This window comes from Saccopteryx bilineata, chromosome 5 (assembly GCF_036850765.1).
Source record: "Saccopteryx bilineata isolate mSacBil1 chromosome 5, mSacBil1_pri_phased_curated, whole genome shotgun sequence".
NCBI lineage: Eukaryota > Metazoa > Chordata > Mammalia > Chiroptera > Emballonuridae > Saccopteryx > Saccopteryx bilineata.
In genome coordinates this window covers 38,734,817-38,751,767 of record NC_089494.1, presented here as the reverse complement: position 1 = coordinate 38,751,767, position 16,951 = coordinate 38,734,817, and the positions used below count along the sequence as shown (strand labels likewise).

Here is a 16,951-nt window from a genome sequence, read left to right as displayed (position 1 = left end):
ATATCCCCAAAACTCAGAAACATTGATACGTAAAGACACATGCAGCCCCATGTTTATTGCAGCATTGTTCACAGTGGCCAGGACATGGAAACAACCAAAAAGCCCATCAATAGATGACTGGATAAAGAAGATGTGGCACATATACACTATGGAATACTACTCAGCCATAAGAAATGATGACATCGGAACATTTACAGCAAAATGGTGGGATCTTGATAACATGATACGAAGCGAAATAAGTAAATCAGAAAAAAACAGGAACTGTATTATTCCATACGTAGGTGGGACATAATAGTGAAACTAAGAGACATTGATAAGAGTGTGGTGGTTACGGGGGGAGGGGGGAATGGGAGAGGGATAGGGGGTGGGAGGGGCACAAAGAAAACAAGATAGAAGGTGACAGAGGACAATCTGACTTTGGGTGGTGGGTATGCAACATAATTGAACGACAAGATAACCTGGACTTGTTATCTTTGAATATATGTATCCTGATTTATTGATGTCACCCCATTAAAAAAAATAAAATTATAAAATAAAATAAAAAAAAAAAAAAAAATAAAGCAACACCCCACCCCCAAGTGTGTAACAAACAACATCAGTGTTGTTTCTGAGCAGCTTGAGGTATCAAAAGATAATCAGAAACCTCGGAAGTGGCTTCTCTCAGGTCAAAGTCCTCTGCCCCTCCACTCATCCTCCTCCAGAAGACCGAATAGGCAGCTTCCAGGAAACCTCCTCTCCCTGAACCACAGATTTACTATGACAAAGGGGACCGAGCAGTATTTCATCAGTGTGATCCCCTGCCACTGGCCTTCCTCATCCTCTTCCCCGAACACATCCCAGAGTCTTATTTACGTGTCAGCGGCAGATGTCAGATGGTTCTGGCTCTGACTTGAATATTTATAACTGATTTTTCTAAAGGAAGCTTCACGTAATTTACCTGCCTGTCAGGCGCCATTGTGCACTGAAGGACACAGAGTCTGCATGTCTAATGATTTAAAGGCAACTGCTTTTTACCCAAGGACATTTTAAAAGCTTAAACGTTAAAAAAAAAAGTGCTAAGCTATATTGATTCTTCAGAAACAAAGACCCAACAAAAAGTTGCCAGGCATAAATCTTGATTACAAGTATGTTTTCGTCTCATGCCTATTAACGCTTGATTTTATTTTCACAAAGATCAAGAGTAACATGAACTCAGAGCGTCTTTTCCGGAGGCAATACTTCTGCTCTCTTAGCCCTGTCATCTAGGAAAAAGCCGAACGTAGACAAAAGGTAGACAAAGTAACTGGTAAATCTCATAGGTCAAAGAGAATAATTGATTCTTAAGGCTGATTTATCCAAACTTTGGCTTTTAATTGCAGAACTAAATATAAACAAAAGATCATATGAAATATGATTATAATATAATGAGATTACCTTGCTATTTTCTTTCTTTATTTATTTATTGTGACAGAGACAGAGAGAGACAGATAGGGACAGACAGACAGGAAGGGCAAGAGATGAGAAGCATCAATTCTTGGTTGTAGCACCTTAGTTGTTCATTGATTGCTTTCTCATATGTGCCTAGATGGGGAGAGGTGGGGGAGCTACAGCAGACTGAGTGACCCTTTGCTCAAGCCAGCAACCTTGGGCACAAGCTGGTGAGCCTTGCTCAAACCAGATGATCCCATGTTCAAACTGGCAACCTCAGGGTTTCGAACCTGGGTCTTCTGTGTCCCAGTCTGACACTCTATCCACTACGCCACTGCCTGGTCAGGCTGATTTTATTATTTTTAACAAACTGACCAAATCTTATTATAGTCCAACAGCAGTGTCCTTCAAAGCAATGACCTTGGAAGTGCGTATATGTGGCAATTGCTCAGAACATATTTAGAATTCCACTTGGACTTGCCTTTGCAGCCAGTTTACACACCCACCGGATAATGGCTCATCACTTTATAATCACAACATACTGGGGGCCAAAATCAGCACAGTGATTGAATCGCCCCCCTCCCCTCCTGAGGGGAAAAAACAAAAACAAAAATAAAAATAAATAGAGCCTTAAAGGATGAATATTTGTAATGCATAAGAGAATCAAAAGAATGACCTGCCATGATTCTGGAGGTGATGTACAGTCAAAGTTGAAATCAAGTTTTGAAAAATCACGGAAAATAATTTGACAGGAATACCACTTGTCTGGGGGCTTACATACAAAAAAATTCTTATTTTTAATTAGTCCTTACATGTCCCAAACACTTCCATATAGAGGTGGGTAACTCCCATGTTCCTCCTTTGGCTCAGCACGTGGACCCTGTGCATCCCCAGAGCTTCTGCACAAGCTGTTGTCACTGTGGTCACATTTCTGTGTGCTCTGCTTCCTATTATCTCAACCCTTGCCGCTTAAGTCTTATCCACTAACTGGCTCACGCTGATCTCATTCATACATCTCTGGGCAAATAATTTAGCAAGCTCTTGACCTTCTCTCTGACTTAAGCCTGACAAGGCTAGTTCCCAAACAGAAGCTAGAGTCAGGTGTGGGGAAATAAAGCCAGAGTCTGGCCTGGCAGTTATAAGAAGAGGAATTTTGCAAGGCCTAAATTCCTCTCTGTCTGCTCAGAGGCATTTGGGGTTCCATATGCCTGGCTCATAGGAGATAATGTCGGTAGGAATTAAGTAGGCTTGGGTTACACGCGGCCTGTAAGTTAATACAACAATAGAGAACACAGCCGTAATGGGCTATTTTGGCAAGACCAAATTATTTGTCCAACGTGGGAATCATTAACACCTCATTCATTATTAAGTTGGAAAACCGTTTGGTTGGATTCCCTAAAAGGTCAGCTGCCAGATGTAAGCTCAGAGATGAAATCATCATGCTCTTACAATGATATTTCTTTAGGAACACAATCTACGGATTGAACACAGGACCTCTAAGGGACAATTAAAGCTATGTGAACTCCAAGCCTTTACCTAAACTTCCACAGGTGAGTGAAATTTCTAAAGAACTTTCCCAATGCTTTCTCATACCCTACATCTTTCTCATACCCTGCATCTTTGATTGCAGGAGGACGAAAAATTCCTTGGCATGTGTCACCCAAAAATTACATGAGAGAGGTTAACAGCTCAGTAATTCTAAAGACCAAAGAGGTGTACAGATCAAAATGTACAGAACAGCCCCTCCTGACTCTGCTGAAGGAGCCACAAGTAAGAAAGGCTGGTGGACTCCATGCCCAGGTGAAGGTGACATGAAATCACGTTCCTCAGTCACCAACTCCCAGATACCTGAGGAAAATAGATGGCTCAACTTCATGCGCAGAACTAAAACCTTCCCTTTCAGATGTGGAAAAACAAACAAAAACCAAAGTTGGGGGTCTAAGACAAAGTTTTGAATTTGCACATTCATGAATCTAGCTCTTCTGAGACTCTGAGATGTCTCTTAATGCAACATTTGGATGGTGGGTACAGCTAGTTGGGATCACAAAACTCTTTCACAACCCCACTGATCTCTGCCCACAATTTCCCATGAGCCAAATTTCTACTGCTGGGACAACAGCTCAGGTATATGGTGGCCCTTAACCATAGTCTGTGCCAGTTCAGTTGTTTGGAATATAGCCTGAAATAGCTTTAGAATGTCAGAAGGAAGACCTCTTCTCAAGGACATAAGGAATGCCACACAAAATCTAACCTAAGCTCCAGGTAGCTGTCAGGAGCACAGGACATACACGCTGTCAGGCTCAGATACCTGTTTCCCAGGAAAACCCACCTCAAGAAGATGAACAGAACAGAATCAGGAAAACGCGAATCTTCCTTGTGTATCATAGCACAATTCTTGTTTCTTCTCCACTGTGTTCTCCACATCAGCTTAAACACATGTATCTGCTCGACCTTTGCGTAACTTACCTTTGGGTTCTACAGTTTCCCTTCACTACTGCAAACAAAGGCCAAACCTTAGGAGAGCCTTTTGCATAGTCTTATGGGCAGAGGCATTCCTCCAGATTTTAATCTTCCCAAACAAAAAGGAGGAGGAAGGAAGCCACTCAGTCTGCATATAATCCACCCTAAGACATGCGCCTGTGCTTGGATTCATTCCGGGGATCTGTCTGGCACATACTCAGGGGAGAAAGGCCATACGGGTTCTAGACACCTGTTTGGTGAGATATACTAAGCATACAGGTTTCCAAAAATGAAAGAAAGCATTGGTATTTTAAAATCAGGTAAAATATTTAAAACCCATAGAAAAATAAAAATAATATCACAAAGACCAGTGTACACACAAATCAAATTTAACATACATTTGCTCCCAATTTTTAGGAAATAAAAAAATTTTAGAGTTGTAGTCCCTTTTATACCTTTCCCTGAAAACATCTCTCGCTCAACCTGCCTCCTCAGAGGTAACCACTATCCTTAAATTGGTGTTTCCCTTCCTTCAATGTTCTTGTATTTTTATTACAGTCATAGTCACATATCCATAAACAAAACAAAGCACTGTTTTGCAACACAATTCACATATATGTAAATATACACATTAGTGCCTGTTCATATAGACTGTAAGGAACCAGTTTCTTATTTGTTCTTTTATTTTTTTCCTATAATGGAAAAAAAAATTAAAAGATACCCAAATATCCTGAATGCATCTTACAAGACTGGGCCTGATTAGATAGTCAGGAATCAGATGTTCAAAGCAATGTAAGTTTTACTGGAGATGCTTTCTTTCTTTTTTTTTTAATTAAGTGAGAGGCAGGGAGGCAGAGAGACAGACTCCCGCATGCACCCCAATCGGGATCTACACGGCAAGCCTCCAACAGGGCGAGGCTCAGCCCGTCTGGGGCTGCTGCTCCATTGCTAAGCAACCGAGCTATTTCAGCAACTAAGGTAAGGCCATGGAGCCATCCTCAGCAGCTGGGGCCAACTTTCTCAAACCATTCGAGTTATGGCTGTGAAAGGAGAAGGGGGGCAGAGGTGGAGAAGCAGATGGTCACTTTTCCTGTGCACCCTGACCAGGAATCGAACCCGGGACTTCCACATACTGGGCCAATGCTCTACCACTGAACAAACCAGCCAGGTCCAGAGACACCCTTTCTCAGTAAGAACGTCTTGCGCTGTCTTACACCTACTGATAAAATCGCTAATCAAATAAACTTCCATGAGCACAATAAAAAAAATTTTGTTTGGGTTTGTTACAATAATCAATCTAGTCAATTGGCCATCTAAATTATTATCTGCAGGTGGCTTGAAGGACAGCTGGTATTTACCTGAAAGAATCAGGAGCTCAATGATCTCTGCGTCTCCCAGAAATGCGGCCACATGAAGCGGAGTTCGCTTCTCAGAATCCTGAAACGATGGCAAAAACAAACAAGTCAGTTGTAGCTGGAGGTGCCTTTTGTAGACAATGTAAGACAAGTCACCTACTCTGAGGCCAATGCTTCTGGGAGAGAGTGAGGGCCAAACACTTTCTCAGGTGAGCTCTTCTGGTTATACATTTCTCTCAGCCTCCCCCACAATCACACGGGCAAAAATCCGGTTTTCTGTGTCTGTGTGTCGTGCTGGCCTCCCTGCTCCTTTTACGGAAAGCCAACTCAGGTCAAGGATGGACCATCATGGAGTGGAAGATGAAACTAAATTTATTTTCAAACCTTAAGGAATGGCTGAAAATCAAATTTGAACCTTTTACCAACTTTAACAACAGAGCTCAAAGCTTTCAACATTTTCTTATGGAAGTGTTCTTAGGACGTGAAACATAAGTAGGGTCATCTTCTCCTTTCTACCTTACCTCCATTAATGATCCCCCTAGGTCCCCGGTCTGCAAACTGCAGCTCGCGAGCCACATGTGGTTTTTTGGCCCCTTGAGTGTGGCTCTTTCAGAAAATACCACGTGCGGTCACTACCTCGATAAGGAATGTACCTACCTATAAAAAGTTTTTAAAACTTGGCTCTCAAAAGAAATTTCAATCGTTGTACTGCAGATATTTGGCTCTGTTGACTAAAGAGTTTGCCGACCACTGGCCATTTCCCATTCATTTATAATACTTTTTTTTTTTTGTATTTTTCTGAAGCTGGAAACGGGGAGGCAGTCAGACAGACTCCCGCATGTGCCCGACGGGGATCCACCCGGCATGCCCACCAGGGGGCTATGCTCTGCCCATCTGGGGCGTTGCTCTGTTGCAACCAGAGCCATTCTAGCGCCTGAGGCAGAGGCCATGGAGGCATCCTCAGTGCCTGGGCCAACTTTGCTCCAATGGAACCTTGACTGCAGGAGGGGAAGAGAGAGACAGAGAGGAAGGAGAGGGGGAGGGATAAAGAAGCAGATGGGCGCTTCTCCTGTGTGCCCTGGCCGGGAATCAAACCCGGGACTCCTGCACGCCAGGCCGACACTCTACCACTGAGCCAACTGGCCAGGGCCCATTTAGAATACTTCTTGAATGCATACTATGTACCAGGATCCAGTTCCTGGGGACAGAAGAGCGATGATGAAAGGCCCAGGCCCTGCCTTCATGAAATTTACATTCAGGTGGGGAGGTCAACAATAGTCATGTAAACAAATGACACATCAGACCACTTCAGATGGTGGTAAAAGCCTTAACAAAATTAAAACGGCAATGGGATCAAGTAACTGGGAAGATGGGAATAAAATTCCTTAGAGCAGTCAGGTGAGGCCTTTCTGAGGATGCTGAGGATGAAGCTGAGAGCTGAGGCAGACATTACTATTTCTGTTTCATGGAGGAGAAACTGAGACCCAAATAAATTAAGAAATTTCCTCAAGACCCAATAAGTATATAGTAGAACCAAGCTTAGATTTTCACCAGACTTCAGTCCAAGTCCTTGGCAAGGCATTTAACATTTGTGCTAAGGTGCAATACAATAATATGCAGAGGAAAAAATATTGCTTCCCTAGCTGTACATGATTGGAGATAATAACATCTACCTTAGAGAACTGATAAGAGAATTCAGGATAATGTAAGCAAGCAAAGCCCTAAGCAGCATGAGGCTTGGCCCATGCAGCAGGCGCTCCATGCAGAACCATCATTGCCATCAGCACAGACAGTTATGTGACATCTTCCTACCAAGACTGAGAACTCTTAGAGTAAAACTTACTCCCATTTATCCCTATCATAGCAACAAGCTAGATGTTCAGCAGAAATTGGCCAAACTAAACTGGTCTGCATGCATGGTCTCTTTCACAAACTTCCATTGATTGCCCCATAACGATGGTAACCAAAGCCTGTGTGCTGTCTCTGAGATTTCCCCTAAAACTAGCACGCATTTTAGTTGCCAGAGATTCACGGATTCACTACCAATTTTAATCATTATTCCTGTGATAACTTGATTATATAAATACAATCCATCTAACAACCTTTGATTAGCCGAAGGATATCATTCCATTTTCTGACCGTTCATGCCCTCTGCTCTTGCTTAGTCTTTTCAGACCATTGCTTTTAGGCATTTCATGACTCACTGATACAGGGGTCCCCAAACTACGGCCCGCGGGCCACACGCGGCCCCCTGAGGCCATTTATCCGGCCCCCGCCGCACTTCTGGAAGGGCACCTCTTTCATTGGTGGTCAGTGAGAGGAGCATAGTTCCCATTGAAATATTGGTCAGTTTGTTGATTTAAATTTACTTGTTCTTTATTTTAAATATTGTATTTGTTCCCGTTTTGTTTTTTTACTTTAAAATAAGATATGTGCAGTGTGCATAGGAATTTGTTCATAGTTTTTTTTATAGTCCGGCCCTCCAACGGTCTGAGGGAAAGTGAACTGGCCCCCTGTGTAAAAAGTTTGGAGACCCCTGCACTAATACATAAAACAGATGGCAGGCAGGGGACATGAAGGAGCTGATCTTCAAACCAGTCTATTTGTTAAGAGGTCTGGTAAATAGGTTTTATGAAGGGATGAACTAACTTTTAAGTGGATAAAAAGAGGAGTCTGCATTAGCTTGGAACTTATGTTGTCAATGTATACTGCAGGTAATTACTACAGGTAAGTGGAAATCAGACAGCCACGTAACTATTCCATATAAAATAATGGTACGCCTTGGAAAATTCAGTAAGATATACAACCATGGTTCACCTTCTTATAGATAGCTATAGCACCCCTTCTGTGAAAATATTCAATCTTTGAAAACACATTTGCTTATCTGAGAATCCAATGTATCAACTTGTGCGATGAATTATATACAAATAACTGAGACCAGGCTCCCACAAATGCGTTCTATTTTTGTTCCTCTGTTAAGATCTCTACAAGCACTTTGCATTTATAGCCTCATATTCTGTTCTAACTACTAAATCCCCACTCTAACTACTAAAAAATTTTCTCCTGAGTCTTGGGATAAAAGTCATATAATTATACGTTCTCCTGTGAATTGAACTGGTTCCAGGGTTTGATTCAACAAATTAAACCTTACCTAAGTGATTTCAACAAGGACTAACCCAACCCAAATTATAACTTCATCTGACCTGAAGCAAAGTCAGTGCTCTGAGAATCTGGCCTCAAATAAAACCAAGAAAACCTTAATATTGAAATTTGTTGGCCTGTTGTTATATAAGTGGCCTTCCTGATTTTGTGGCCCCTTTTATGACATGGTTTTTACAGTATAAAATGGGTGTGTTACATGAGATCATGTTGCAAAAATCTTTGATTGTAAATCCTAGTGTCCCTGTTAATATACACTTAAAAGTATGCTGTAGCCCTGACCGGTTAGCTCAGTGGTAGAGCATCGACCCAGTGTGTGGCAGTCCTGGGTTCGATTCCTGGCCAGGAGAGGTGCCCATCTGCTTCTCCACCCTTCCCCCTCTTCTTCCTCGCTATCTCTCTCTTCCCCTCCCACAGCCAAGGTTCCATTGGAGCAAAGTTGGCCCGGGCACTGAGGATGGCTCCATGGCCTCTGCCTCAGGCGCTAGAGTGGCTCTGATTACAGCGGAGCAATGCCCCAGATGGGCATAGCATCGCCTCCTGGTGGGCGTGCCGGGTGGATCCCAGTCGGGGGCATGCAGGAGTCTGTCTGTCTGCCTCCCTGCTTCTCACTTCTTAAAAATACAAAAAATAAAAAAAGTATGATGTAGCTTCCAAGACATCTATGCTGATTGGTCATCTCCACCAGTGACATGCCACAGACAGGTAACTGCAGAGAAGATCTGTATTCAGGCAGCAGTCCTATGTCTCTCTGAAGCAGCAGAACCATTTAAACAATTTCGTGTCCTCTTAAGACCTTAACCAAAATAACAAATCATTTCCATTATTGACCAAAGGTTGCTAACACCTGCTCTCTAGCAGGAACCTGAGAGATGTACAGGATCATGAGTCAAGGGGTAAATAACAGCCACAACCATCACGTGAAACCACCCAGGAGTCTGCAGTTCACCCTCTTCTTAGATTCAAGGCAACTCTGCTCTGTCCTAAGCTGGACAAATGGAGGAGATGCAAGGGTAGAAGAAGTGGAAAAGAGAGAATTAGTACTAATACTAGTAAAAATAATTTCTAGGCCCCTGAGTGTCTAGAAGAAGAAACACAACCCATCTGGTAATGACACAGAGCTTTTAATTTCTTTTTTCAAAATACCTTTTTACTACTTCAGTCACATAACATCCCTAGCAGGGGAAACACACCTGCCATAACTGTGTTGTTAGGTCTTATTACCACCCCTTAGAGGAGAGGGAATCTGAGCCCTTGAATGGGACGTATGACTTGCCCAGCACAGCAAACACGTCAAAGAATTAGGTGTTCTGCCTTCTAATTTGTATCTTAAGACTGACTTCAAAGTAGCTTCTGGATCAAAATTATACAGGACCAGGACGGGCCTCAAGTAGCACTCAGGCAGGGTGGATGAGCTACGTGCTCCGTGCCATTTGCACACTCTGCCACCTGTTGCCCAAGGGGACTGTGTGATAACCGGCAGCTATGAATGGCCATGCAGGGCCCTCACGTCTCCCACAAACAAACAGGGGAAAACAATCAACAGCAAGGGCAGTGAGATCAACGCACACCGGCAATGGTTCAATGGTTCGCTGGAGCAGTCTCTATAACGGGTTGCTCAAGTACCTACAATTCTAAATAGTCCTTTGCGAACAGATTCAGTTTCTCCATGAAAAGACCCAGGTTTCTCGAGAAAGGAGGAAGGTAAACCTCCCCTCTCTATGAATAGCCAAAGGCACACACAGTCCCGTCGGCGTCTGAGCTAAATTTGCAGTATGTCATAGAGTAATCAGGCAGAGGAAGTCTCTGCTGTCTGTTTACCAAAGAGGCAGATGAAAGAAAATAGGGAACTTGAAGTATACACACATTAAGTGTGCTTGATATGGGCAGAGAGTTTATTCTGGCAGCTAAAAATACCGTGGAGACTGGGAGCAGGGTGGGGGAGAGCACCCAGGCCTTTGTTTCAAAGGCTGAGAGTTGTTTATTACATGCTTTGGAAACTCTCAGAAGTACATGATCTAATCTTCATTGTAAGTATCTGCCCCAGGCTAAAACAAACATCCCTCCTTACATGTAAATATCTTACATACCAAGACAGACAGATGGACCACTATTAAAAAACAAGCCCTGCAAAGTCTTCCTGTCACGAAATACATGAGTTCTAATTGTCAAACCAAACTCCCACTAATATCAAAGAAGCAGGGAAGTAACAGACAACTTAGGCCCAACACGCTTAATGGGGGAACAAACAGAGATCACTGGAAGCAAGGAGGTGTCTAAGGAAACTCTGAACACAAAACACGTACCTTGAAGATACTTCAAATCCTGTGTGGAAAATAACCGAAGAATGTAACAAATGTAAGTCAAACAAGAGGCAGCCTGACCAGGCGGTTGCGCAGTGGATAGAGCATTGGACTGGGATACAGAAGACCCAGGTTTGAGACCCTGAGGTCGCCAGCTTGAGCGTGGGCTCATCGGGTTTGAGCAAAGCTCACCAGCTTGAACCCAAGGTCGCTGGCCTGAGCAAGGGGTTACTTGGTCTTCTCTAGCCCCACGGTCAAGGTATGATACATATGAGAGAATAATCAATGAACAACTAAGGTGTCACAACGAAAAACTGATGATTGATGCTTCTCATCTCTCTCCGTTCCTGTCTGTCTGTCCCTATCTATCCCTCTGACTCTCTCTCTCTCTCTCTGTCTCTGTAAAAAACAAACAAACAAAAAAAACAAAAAAAACAAGAGGCAAATAAGAAAGACACTTGGTTTTAAGGTGGGGAATTAAAAGAAGTTTGTAACGAAGAAAATAAAGCAGATGAGAAGAAATATCATGTTTCTTTTTAAAACGTTCATGTTTACTTTCAAGTTTTAACATCTCGCAAATATAAACAAGTATAGAAAATGACAGACCATTATGTTCCTACCAGGAAATTCAAGCATGTTAACATTTTTCTATATCTGCTATTTAAAAAAAAAAAAAAAGCTTTAGATGTAAAGCACCATGAGTACTGTGACTTACTTGCAGTGGTTCAGAAAATAACTTGAGAAAGAGAGTGTGTATATGTGTGTGTATGTGTGAGAGAGAGAGAATAAGGTAGGTTAGGCTGTTTTCGATTGCTAACCATTACAAATGGTGTTGCAATGTACCTCTTTCTACATATCTCCCTGGGCACATGTATGAGAATATCTCTAGAGCAAACACCAAAAAAAAGGAAGTGCTCGACCTTAGGGTACATTTATATCCAACTTTAACAGGTATTATCAAGTAACTTTCAAAATTAGTTTTACCAATTTACACTCCCACCAGCCACATCCTTTCCCTCACATCCTTGCTGATACTTGATGTCATCAACTTTATTACTCAGTCATACCTAATATGATATTCCTGACATGGTATTTTGCTAAGTACAAGTGAGGTTAAGATTCTTTCCATAATTTTATTAAAAGTTCTGGCTTCTTCAATAGCAAATTGCCTGTACTAATTCTTTACCCATTTCTACATTCAATTATTAGATGTTTTCTTACGATATGAGGAGTTTTAAAATATTATTTAATTCAACTTTCAAATTACACCTTCACCTAAATACAGCAGAAGTGGATCAAAGTCTACTCCAAGTCACCATACGAGAAAAATGTTAGATTGACGATCGTTATTAATCTTTCATGCACTATGCATTATCCCATGGGCAAGATTTTCCTTGCTGGAATTGTCTATGACTAAAAGGCGATAGCAAATCTCTGCCCCTGTCCACCCCTGCTATCAAACAACTTTATTCAACCATCATTCTATTGGTATTTTAAGCCATGCACTTGAATGTAACACAAATATTGGAGAAGCACTATTATATTTTTGCTATACTTAATGATCAAATAGTAAGTTCAGACCTCAAAACTATATCTAATACTTGAAACTAAACAAGAATAACCCAAAAGACTTTCAAATGAAAATGACAAAGATATTATTATATCTGCCTTAGGTAACTAAATACTGGATCGTTTTATTGCATTAATTTCTTTAAACTAAAATATATAGTAAGCAAAAATTTTATCAGAGATTTGATATTTTCTAATATGATCCTTACAATAATTCTGTGAAGTAAATATTATCACCTTTATTTTATAGTTGAGGAGCCTGAGACTTTGAGATGATAAGGAACTTGACCAGAGTCACACAGCCAGTAAGTGGTAGAACCAGGATGTAGAACCAGACCTGAAGCCATTGCTCATGCCCTTGCTGACTCTCTGAGTACTTACAAGCATTGATAAACAAAAGTTATTGTCTATAACAATTAGTACTCTTGAGCTAATACTCTAGACCCAAGGACAAAATTCTCACAAGTAAAATGTATAAGCAAGTAAGAAGAATAAGATTAGAGAACTAAGACTACCTGATTGTAGGATATCCTACAGTAATCAAGACAATTTGGTATTGCTACAAAGACACATATATGGACCATATATGTGTATGATTTTCAAAAACAAGACAAAGGCAATTTGTGTGTGAAAAAAAATTGACCTTGTTAACAAATAGCATTGAAACAATTAGATATCCATAAGCAAAAAACAGACAAATACTTTGATCCACTCCTTACACCTCAATGAGTATCAAATCAAGATGGATCATAAAACTAAATGTAAAACATAAAATGGTACAATATATAGTATAAAGACAATGCAGGAGAAATCTCTTGTGACTTTGGGTTAAACAAAGATTTCTTAGATATAATAGCAAAGCATTAACTATAAAGAACAGATAAACTGTATTTCATCAAAATTAGTAATTTCTGCTCTTCAAAACACACTGCTAAGAGAGTAAAAGGAAGATGGGCCACAGACTGAAAGAAAATATGTTAAAACAGATAATGGACTTCTATCTAGAATATACAAAATACTCTCTAATGTAAAAGCAAATAATCCAATTAAAAAGTAGGCAGCCCTAGCCGGATGGCTCCATTGGTTAGAGCATCATCCCAGGTGGTTAAAGCACAGAGGCTGAGGGTTAGATCCCTGGGTCACGGCACAGACAGGAACCTTAACTGTTCCTATTTCTTTCACTTTCTCTTTCCATTCCTCTCTTGCTAAACTCAATAAATAAATAAAAATTTTTTAAGTAGGCAGAGGTTTAAACAGACATTTCACCAAAGAAGATATATAGATAGCAAACAAGCACATAAAGTAATGATCAGCACCATTAATCGTTAGGGAAACGTAAATCAAAATCACATTACATACGTATGTGAAAAAGACTAACAATATCAGGTGTTGGTGAGGATATAGAGAAACTGGAATATTCATACACAGCTGGTGGGAATGCAAAATGGTACAACCACTTCAGAAAAAAGTTTGGCAATTTTTTAAAAAGTTAAATACAGACCTAGTATATGATCCAGATAGTCCACTCTTAGGTATTTACCCAAAGAGAAATGAAAGCATGTGTCCACACAGAGACTTTCCCATAAATATTTATAACAGCTTTATTCATAATAGCCAAAAATGGAAAACAATCCAATTTTTGGTCAATAGGTAAATGGAAAAACAAACTGGTATCCATCTGATGAAACACTACTCAGCAATTAAAATGAACGAACTATTGTTGTATGTCACAACGTGGATGAATCAAAATTGTTACACTGAGTGAAAGAAGCCAGGCCAAATTAAAAAAAAATAGGAAAAAGAGTATATACTATATGAAGCCATTTACATAAAATTCTGGGAAATGCAAGCCAATGTACAGTGACAGAAAGCAGGTCAGGAGTTGACTGAGGAGGCTGGGGGAGAGGTCAGAAGGCGTAAGAGAAAGAAATTACCAAAGGGCAAAAAGAAGCTTTGAGAGGGAGGCAATAGATATAATCGTTATCTTGATCATGGCAATGGTTTCACAAATGTAAAGATGTCAAAACTTTGTTAACTGCACGCTTTCAGTATGTCTAGTTTATTATATGTCCCTTACATCTCAATGAAGCTGTTTTTAAAATACATAGGCGGCAAATAAAATATACTCTCTTGTGTACATGAAGAGGGCATACTTAAGAGTTAAAAAAAATACACGTAGGCAACACAACAAATTCAGTTAAGAGGAGAAAAGAAATGGCAAACTCATGAAAAGAAACGAGGTAACCCATATTTTGTCCTAGTCACGTATGAACATTAAAGTGAAGATCTTGTAAAAGCATGGGGTGTTGGATTAGAGACTATATTCTTTTAAAATAGTCACAAGCAAGATTTCTCTTCAGAATCCCCTAGAACATTTACATTTTCTAACTGAAACCTTTGATAAATGTGTATTGAGAAAGGATGCAGATAACAAATCCAGAAAGTGGGAAGGTTTATGCTTAACCTGCTCGTGGCACATCAGCAGTGGATTACTAGAGTATCCTTGGGATCTTACCACGCGGCTCAGAAATTTTCAAGTGACAGAAGCCCTTCGAGAGCAGTCTCTACCTGGGAAAGCCGCTGGAATGTGTTTTGTTGCCCTGTTATCATTTGGCCAGGAACATTTCTTGAGAGTCAGTGGAAACAGAACATGGAAAAGGGTACTAGCACTCTAGTCCTATAGAATGGAAAACTGGCCAAGATGCTTGGGCTTCATTGCCAGTGAAGCAGTAATATGCATCCATGCACTGCAAAAACAATCATCAGGAGCTTGTGATGAAATGTGAAGATCATCAGAGCATCACTTCCTCCTGCATCCTCAAAGTTAATACAGTTCACAGGTGTTCTGTGCAGCATCCCAAGTTTATAAAAAGAAAATAAAAGTAGGGCCTTTAAATGTAAAGCATTTGTTGAATAGTTTTTCATAAAGAAACCATAATTCTTGTTTATAGAAAATATGTCTCTTGGTTCCAATGAGCTAATCAATGAAGTGGGATGTCTACTTTCAGTTAGGGCCCCACCCCAGGCTCACTCTCTCTTTTAATTAGTACATTAAATCTATTCAACAAATAGATGTCTAATAGGACAGATAACTAAAAAAACAGTCAGTTGGAAAATTATCTCCTGCTGATGAAAGGGCGAAGAAAAGGGAGCTGCTAGTTTTTCATGCCTTTATAAGGGGATACCAGTGGTGAAAAATTGTCACCAGCTAAGTGACCACACAGTGTCAGAATCAAAATCTCAAGAGAGGAAGCCTGGAATTACAAACTATATGACCTGGGAAGATATTAGAGACATCCAGAGAGGGTAACTAATTGGCCCAAAGTCACACAACTGCTAATGGCGGTGGTGGAAACTTTCATTCATACCAAGGACACAATATTTACCGGGGCTACTAAGTGCCAGACACCGTGCTCAGTCCTGGGAGGTAGCAGCACTCAAGAGGCAGCCCCAGCCCTCATAGGGCCTCAGAGTCCTGCTCTCTGGACTCCAGTGGGCTATCTACTCCAATAGACTGAGATTTAATTAATCACACCAGTCAGCAAAGAGCAGAGACACAATCACATCAGTCAGCAAAAAGCAGAGACACACTGTTAGAAAATGCCAGATGGAGAGAGTGCAGCATAAAAGGAGACATCTACTCCAAATACCACAAGAACTCTCAATTGTCGGGTCTGTTTCTCTCTCTCACTCTTTTACGGGGCAATTAAAAGCAAAAGCTTATAATAACAATTTCTGTACTCCACAGAAAATCCTCTTAACTGAAATGATTAGTATCTCTTTACTAAGCTTTTTTTTAAGCCTCCAAGTAGATATTTAAAAAACAGAGTTTACATGTAATACTGATAATAAAAATTACCAAAACAGCTATCTAGTCCTAAGATATCAGATCGGCTCAGTACACCAAGAAGTTAGGAATGATTATTCTTGGCCCTGGCTGGGTTGCTCAGTGGATGGAACATCATCCCAGCACACTGAGGTCATAGGTTCCATCCTCAGTCAGGGCACGTACGGAAGCAATCAATGAAGGCACAACTAAATGGACCAAATAAGTGGAACAACAAGTTGATGCTTCTCTCTCTCCCTCTCTCTTTCTCTCCCCACCTCCTCTCTCTCTCAAATCAATGGAAAAATTAAAAAATGATTACCCTCTGGGTGAATAATTTTATAAATGTCCTTCACTTTCTTCTTTCTCTGCTTGTATTTCAAGATGTATAGGTAATACAGCTTAGAAACAAGAAAACAAAATTCTTTTGTAAATAAGAAAAGAATTTCCCATTTAAAAAAATAGAGCTGCTCTAACAAGAGCTAGTTTTAAATATTATATATAAATAGTAAAGCACTGGACATTATTCCCTGTCCAAACCCTTAATTATATTGTAGTAGGTTTTAAATAATTGATATATGAAAAAAATAAAATAAAAACATTATACTGAGTGAAATAAGTAAATGAGAAAAAGCTAAGAACTATATGATTTCACACATAGGTGGTATAGACATATAACTGAGACTCATGGACATAGATAAAAATGAAGTGGTTACCAGGGGGAAGGGGTCATGGGGAAGGGCGAGGACACTAAAGAGGGACAAATATATGGTGACAGAAAATGATTTGACGTTGGGTGATGGGTACACAACATAATCAACATTTCGAATGCTATAGAAATGTTTACCTGAAACCTAAACTCGCATTGATCA

The 16,951-nt window shown here is 40.5% G+C and overlaps 1 protein-coding gene across 13 annotated transcripts in view; it reads right to left on the bottom strand.

The window, feature by feature from the left end:
* The window catches only part of ANKRD44 (ankyrin repeat domain 44), a 354,643-nt gene that overhangs the window by 175,534 nt on the left and 162,158 nt on the right, over positions 1-16,951 (bottom strand). For all 13 annotated transcript variants that reach the window (XM_066233603.1, XM_066233606.1, XM_066233614.1 and 10 more), the window contains exon 3: positions 5,226-5,304. In XM_066233603.1, coding sequence (XP_066089700.1) covers positions 5,226-5,304 — 79 coding nt within the window. The remainder of the gene's footprint in view (positions 1-5,225; positions 5,305-16,951) is intronic.